General features: G+C 48.5%; 1 protein-coding gene and 1 long non-coding RNA gene across 2 annotated transcripts; one reads left to right on the forward strand and one right to left on the reverse strand.

Annotated features, from left to right (window-relative positions):
* Window positions 1-1,997: 1,997 nt before the first annotated feature.
* LOC136186182 (uncharacterized) lies at window positions 1,998-3,545 on the reverse strand. Its single transcript, XR_010669692.1, has 4 exons — window positions 3,043-3,545; window positions 2,881-2,995; window positions 2,753-2,831; window positions 1,998-2,675 (listed from the first exon to the last, which is right to left on the reverse strand). It is a non-coding gene; the product is annotated as an uncharacterized lncRNA (long non-coding RNA).
* On the forward strand, window positions 3,115-4,683 carry LOC136186163 (transcription initiation factor IIB-like). Its single transcript, XM_065973423.1, has 10 exons — window positions 3,115-3,129; window positions 3,184-3,300; window positions 3,361-3,442; window positions 3,501-3,605; window positions 3,677-3,763; window positions 3,815-3,944; window positions 3,998-4,107; window positions 4,163-4,257; window positions 4,309-4,385; window positions 4,430-4,683. Exons 1-10 carry the CDS (start codon window positions 3,119-3,121, stop codon window positions 4,561-4,563), a joined length of 948 nt encoding a protein of 315 aa, XP_065829495.1. The 5' UTR covers window positions 3,115-3,118; the 3' UTR covers window positions 4,564-4,683.
* The last annotated feature ends 2,748 nt before the right edge of the window (window positions 4,684-7,431 follow it).

The following is a 7,431-nucleotide window of genomic DNA, read 5'->3' on the forward strand; positions in this document are numbered from 1 at the left end:
CTCGCGATTTTTGAGGATTGACGTCGATTCTGTCGAGCGTCGAGCTTAGGAGCTCGCAGACGGCGATACGAGACGGCAACTCGGGGTGCAACCATAGAGCGGAGTCGTCATCGGAGAGGAGAACAGCCATGAAATGACAGACGGAAAGTGCGAGCACGTCGCCGGGCATCGTCTCTTCGAGACACGACAGGACGACTTTGACGCAACGAGGATTTTTCATGACGGCAATTCTGCCTCGACGACATTCGATGACGTTGCTGAGAAAACAAACGGCACCCCACGACACTTGGGAGTTGAATCGATGAATGGAATTGGTTGCGCATTCAAAAAGATCGACGTTTGTATAGAGGTCCATTACTTTGTCGCCGCTCATTGCGATGCCGTCCGTGACGTCAGCGAGTATTTCCGTCAATAGAATAGCTTTGTCTTCGCATAACGAGGGCTTTGGATTAGCGTTCAATTTCGCCAGATGATCAATTGAAACGAGCGCCGCTTCGAACTCGAAACCAATCAAAAGACGAACGTCGACCGTGTTCCACGAGACGAGATGACGAAGGCAATAGAGAACGTCATAATTCGGCGGCGACGGCGACAATCGTAAAATGCCGACAAGACAGAGACTCACTCGACGCGTCCACTTTAAACACGTACGCACGCTGGGCAAGGCGATTTTGAGAAAAGCGATGAATCCGTCCTTCCATGACGGCAACCGCGAGTAGTGAACAATGGTAAAGTCTAGACAACGTTCCACAAGCGCAACGTGCTCCGAGTCGTCGCCGAACAGATGGAGGTAACACAGAACGACGCTGTGAACAATGTTGCACAGGGTCGTGTCGTTTTGCCAAAAGTACATTGATGATAGTGCGAGGTCGCCGTATCTTGCCCAGAAAGTCTTGCTTGGATTGTCGTAAAAGTTTTCCAAATGGTCCCTGCTAAATATTGTGTTCAGATGATTTGGCCGCTTCAAGTATCGACGTTGAAGCGTCTTTTCATTGGGATCGTCTCGTTTCAGCGTCGCTACAAAGAGCTGAGGAGCTAGCCTTTGAATAGCTGATAAGAAAGCGGCATCAACGTCGGGACAGTCAATTGCAACTAAAGATTCCAACTGATGACGTAGAGGAAATTGAGAAATGATTTCAAGAAGATCCGAGCATGGAATTTTGCAATGTGAAATGTCTAAGTCTCGAAGGGAAGAAACGGTGTTCAGCGCCAGCGACACGACATCTTCAGCGCGAATATCGGGACAATTCAACGAAGACATGTCCAAATGCGTCAGATTTTTTAAATCGCCGAGAGCCCCACGCAGAGCGTCGACACTCGCCACTTTCGTAGTGAGCCCGTGCACGCCGAGAGATCGAAGGTGGGGAAGTCGAGCGGCGCAAGTCAAGGCGACATCAAAGCGTATAGATGTCCTCGACACGTCGAGATATTCGAGACTGGAGCGGATGCCGATGCAGGCTTTTTCCAGCGCCGAAGCGTCGATATCGGTTCCGCACAGATCGAGATCCTTGAGTTTGGTGAAAGCGTCGAGTTGATCGAAGCCCAAATCGCCGGTGATTTCGCAGAGTTTCAGCGTGACGAGCGTGTGCGATGACGGCAGCAGAAGATCGACGATTCTATGCTGATTTAGTTGTCGGCAAAAGGCGAGATTGACGTCGACCAGGTGGGAACTGTTCGTTGCCAAAAGGAGCCCGTTTCGATCGAGACGACTTCCTGCGAGTTGGAGGCGGCGAAGACCGGCTGGACACGTCGACGGATGGAGGAGAGATGCGATTGTCGCTTCGTCTGCAAGAAAAAGATCGTTGAGCTTTACGAGAAGCTTTTCGATGACGACGATCGGTAGAGTGAAGGGCGTTCGAAGAAAGGGGGCCCCGTCGTGAGACTTGGACGTGAACCTGTCGATGTTTCGACAAACGTAGTCGACGCATATTTGAGAGAGTTCGCTCGGCTGCTCCGAGTTAGCAGACCGAAACATGTCTCTGGGAATGGACCCGGACTACAGTAATCAATATAAAATTTCTGATCGAGAATGAATACGTACACATAAAATTTCTGATCGAGCATTAGAAGCAACTCGTAGTCGCTGACCTCTAAACTAATCCGCACAAACAAAAGCATACTGAGTCTGTTTTTTATCTCCTGCGCTTCCTAGAAATCCTGCAGGGACTTCCTTTTTCTTCGCAGCGTTCACACAGGCCTTCCTGGTGTGGCCTTTCACCTGCCTCAAAGGGAGACTGGCCTTGACAACCATAATTTCCGTTCAACACAGAAGCCGTTATGCGAACAGCCACCTCGATCATTCTGGCCAATTCTTCGCGCCGTATGTGAGGACTGCAATAATTGTGACAATGCTTGCAAGCCTGCTTGTAGCTTTTCACGATTCTTTTCTTGAGCAGATCAAGTTTGAGCCAAGCAAGGTGAGTTGACCAAGAGTTAGACGGGTGATTATGAGAACACTTCAAATGACCCGAACCGTACACAAACCGAAAGCGAACTCTTTTCTTGATTTCATTGCGTGATAGATCCATGACATGAAACGCAGACCTAAAGAAAGAAGACGTCGACATCTCCCAAAACAAACTTTTGTACATCCTTAGGGAAATTCCCAAAGGGGTACACGCATGCCTATGTAATCACGCCCTTCTAATTGTCGCTGGCGAATTGCAACGTTCGGACTAAAAAAAGAATAATATCAATAGTCAATACTCGTAATAATGATGAATATTCTAGAATACGTGTCTAGTGTTTCTACCTGATCATTGACTACTAGCTGTGTGATTCCGTACGAATCTCTTAGGGGAATGAATAGGGGGCCTTTTTTGCCGAGTTTTCTAGATGAAGTGAATTCAGAGCTCGTTTTACTTGTCTGCTTTTGTGTACCTGATGCGCGGAACCTAGCCGCATAGCTTGACGCGTTTTCCGACGTCTCCTGCTCTCAATTCACCGCACGAATGCGAGCGAAGCGCGAACGAGTTCACAGAAGATGAAAGCGTTCCTAAACAAATCAATGGAAAAGACGCAGCAGTAGGAATTCTAGCTCACTGGACAGTTGTCGGCAGAAGCCAGCCTTACGAAAGCTAGCCATCGCACCTACGCGCGTTAGACCACGTGAGACGTCATGCAGAAAAGGTATAGGAAAAATTCTCCGTCTTCCCTGCCCCTTTCCAAGCGCTTTCTCGCAAGAAACGCACACTCAATCGAAGTTCTCGAATGCCCCAATCATCCCGAAGCGGAATTAATCGAAGAATACCACGCGGGAGACATGATTTGCTCCCAATGCGGTCTCGTCGTCGGCGACAGGTCAATTTCTCCCCAATTTCCAGTCCCACGATCCCAAATCGCGTTCGATATCGCACGCAGAGTCGTCGACGTCGGATCGGAGTGGCGAACGTTTAGCAACGACAAATCGACGAAGGATAATTCTCGCGTTGGATCGTCGGAGGTTTGTACGATGATTTGGAGGCGCGCCTCCCACTGTAACACCCTTTCGCTCGTCGTAGAATCCTCTTCTACACAAGGACGAATTGTCGACGGGGATTGCGATCGCTCCGCGCGCCGCCGTCGACGGCGAAATGGGCTATCTCAATAAAATGAATAGGAGTTCTGTATGGGAATGCTTTTGTTTATTTACGTGTTTTTTTTCTTGAAATACGGGGTCCCCGATTTGTGACGTCAGATGGGCGGGCAAGATCGAAGTCTAATTCGCGGATTTAAAGAAATTTCGACGATGGCGGATAGAATAAGTTTACCTCGTACAATTGTGGTATGACTCCCGTATCTTATCTTCATGTGGGTTTATCCTTCTTCTCTATAGGATCGTACCAATGTTCTATTCAAGCAAGTCGATGCAGAGAAGCATTTGAAGGGACGTAGCAGTGATGCCATAGCGGCTGCTTGTTTGTACATAGCCTGTCGACAGGAGGGCGTTCCAAGGACATTCAAAGGTAATCTTAATTAATTAATTATTGATTAATTACCGTGTGTTGCTGGGAGACAGAAATCTGCGCCGTGTCAAAAGTTTCTAAGAAGGAAATTGGGCGTTGTTTCAAGTTAATTTTGCGCGCTCTCGAGACGTCTGTAGATCTAGTTCAGACGTCAGATTTCATGGTTATTATTATTTATTACCTTTGATTCTATTAATTAATCCTTGATTCTATTTTAGTCGCGATTTTGTGCTAATTTGGGCCTTTCGTCGGATATCCAACGAGCAGCCAATCACATAGCACGTAAAGCCGTGGAACTGGAAATCTGCCCAGGGTAATCATTTCTTAGTGGCGGCGACAGAAAAGGTTAGCCTCTATTTCTTAGACGAGTCTACACGTCAGTGGCAGCTGCAGCTATTTACATGGCATCACAGGCGTCCACAATGAAAAAATCTCAGAAAGGTTGACAGAAAAATAGACGTTGTTTAGATTAATTCGGTTTCTAGAAGTGGGATCGGTTGTTGGTGTTGCTGAGACTACAATTCGAGCTATTTATCGACTTATTTATCCGGAGAGAGCCAAACTGTTTCCGGAAAACTTCAAGTTTGCCGTTCCACTAGAAAAACTTCCTTCCGTCTGAATATTTTTTGTCTAAGGAGAGTTTTACTACGTAGTAGTAGTGGAGATCTCAGTTTGGTTGATGATTGTTTAGTCTCTCACTATATTTATCCAATATGATTTTTTTGCACATGGCAAAACAGTCGTCGCTCTTTTCGCTATCGGCGACGACGTTCTTGACAATGAATAGGCCTTCTTCGTTGTTTTCGCGCAGGCATTTGACGTAGTGATCAAGGAAGCTGCTGCAGCACAAACTAGCCATCATCCACAGTGCAAAATAGCGCACGACGCTCGTGTGCTCGCACGTCATCATATCGAGCAAGGGACGAATGGACGTGTAGCCAATAGTTCGCGATTCTTGATCATTGACGTCAATTCTGTCGAGCGTTGAGCTTAGGAGCTCGCAGACGGCAATGCGAGACGGCAACTCGGGGTGCAACCAGAGAGCGAAGTCGTCGTTGTCGGAGAGGAGAACCGCTACGAAGTGGCAGACGGAAAGTGCGAGCACGTCGCCAGGCATCGTCTCTTTGAGACACGACAGGACGGTTTTGACGCAACGAGGATTTTTCATGACGGCAATTCTACCTCGACGACATTCAATGACGTTGCCGAGGAAACAAACGACGCACCATGACACTTTGAGATTGAATCGATGAATGGAATTGGTCGCGCATTCGAGGGGATCGACGTCTGGATAGAGGTCCATTACTTTGTCGCCGCTCATTGCAATGCCGTCCGTGACGTCACAGAGTATGTCCGCCAATAGAACAGCTTTGTCTTCGCATGACGAGGGCTTTGGATTAGCGTTCAATTTCGCCAGATGATCAATCGAAACGAGCACCGCTTTGAGCTCGAAACCAATCAAAAAACGAACGTCGGCCGTGTTCCACGAGACGAGACGATGAAGGCAATAGAGAAGCTCAGAATTCGGCGGCGACGGCGACGATCGTAAGACGCCGACAAGAAAGAGACACACTCGACGCGTCCACTTTGAACGCGTACGCACGCTGGGCAAGGCGGTTTTGAAAAGACGAATGAATCCGTTCATCTGTAAGGGCAACCGCGAGTAGTGAACAATGGCAAAGTCTAGACAACGTTCGATAAGCGCAGCGCGTTCCGAGTTCTTGCTGCTGAACAGGATGAAGTAGCACATGACGACGCGGTAAGTGATGTTGTACAGGGTTGTATCGTTTTGCCAAAAGTACATTGACGATAGTGCGAGGTCGACGTATCTTGTCCAGAAAGTCTTGCTTGGATTGTTGTAAAAGTTCGCCAAATGGTCTCTGCTAAATATTGTGTTGAGATGATTTGGCCGCTTCAGATGTCGACGTTGAAGCGTCTTTTCATTGAGATCGTCTCGTTTTAGTGTCGCTACGAAGAGCTGAGGAGCTAGCTTTTGAATAGCTGATAACAAAGCGGCATCAACGTCGGGGCAGTCAATTGCAACTAAAGATTCCAACTGATGACGTAGAGGAGATTGAGAAATGATTTCAAGAAGATTCGAGCACGGAATTTTGCAATGTGAAATGTCGAAGTCTCGAAGGGAAGAAACGGTGTCCAGCGCCAGCGACACGACATCTTCAGCGCGAATATCGGGACAATTCAACGAAGACATATCCAAATGCGTCAGATTTTTTAAATCGCCGAGAGCCCCACGCAGGGCGTCGACACTCGCCACTTTCGTAGTGAGCCCGTGCACGCCGAGAGATCGAAGGTGGGGAAGTTGAGCGGCGCAAGTCAAGGCGACATCAAAGCGTATAGATGTCCTCGACACGTCGAGATATTCGAGACTGGAGCGGATGCCGATGCAGGCTTTTTCCAGCGCCGAAGCGTCGATATCGGTTCCGCACAGATCGAGATCCTTGAGCTTGGTGAAAGCGTCGAGTTGATCGAAGCCCAAGTCGCCGGTTATTTCGCAGAGTTTCAGAGTGACGAGCGTGTGTGATGACGGCAGCAGAAGATCGACGATTCTATGCTGATTTAGTTGTCGGCAAAAGGCGAGATTGACGTCGACCAGGTGGGAACTGTTCGTTGCCAAAAGGAGCCCGTTTCGATCGAGACGACTTCCTGCGAGTTGGAGGCGGCGAAGACCGGCTGGACACGTCGACGGATGGAGGAGAGATGCGATTGTCGCTTCGTCTGCAAGAAAAAGATCGTTGAGCTTCACGAGAAGCTTTTCGATGACGATGATCGGCAGAGTGAAGGGCGTTCGAAGAAAGGGGGCTCCGTCGCGAGACTTGGACGTGAACCTGTCGATGTTTCGACAAACGTAGTCGACGCATATTTGAGAGAGTTTGCTCGGCTGCTCCGAGTTAGCAGACATGACTCCCCGAACCAGCCCCGAACCAGGTGAGCGATTATGCGCGGTGTGGCTGGCACATATTCATCAAATAAAATTTCTGATGCGAGAACGAGAAGCAGCTCAAAAATACCTTCACACAAACAAGAGCATACCGATCACTGAGTCTTGTCTTTTTATATCTAGCGCTTCTTAAAAATCCAGCAGGGACTCTCCTTTTCCTTGCAGCGTTCACACAAGCCTTTCTGGTGCGGCCTTTCACCTGCTTCAAAGGGAGACTGCTCTTGAGCGTCATAAGTTCCATTCAACAGAGAAGCTGTTCTGCGAACAGCCACCTCGATCATTCTTGCCAACTCGCTGGGCTCTATGTAAGGACTGCAATTATTGCGACAAATCTGGCAGGCCTGCTTGTAGTTCTTCACGACTCTTTGCTTGACCAGATCGAGTTTGAGCCAAGCAAGGTGAGTTGACCAAGACTTAGACGGGTGATTATAATGAGAACACTTCAAATGACCCGAACCGTACACGCATTGAAAACGAAGATCGTTCCGGATTTCATTGCGCGATAGACCCACTGCAAGAAACGCGGAC

Source organism: Oscarella lobularis, chromosome 4 (assembly GCF_947507565.1).
Source record: "Oscarella lobularis chromosome 4, ooOscLobu1.1, whole genome shotgun sequence".
Taxonomy (NCBI): Eukaryota; Metazoa; Porifera; class Homoscleromorpha; order Homosclerophorida; family Oscarellidae; genus Oscarella; species Oscarella lobularis.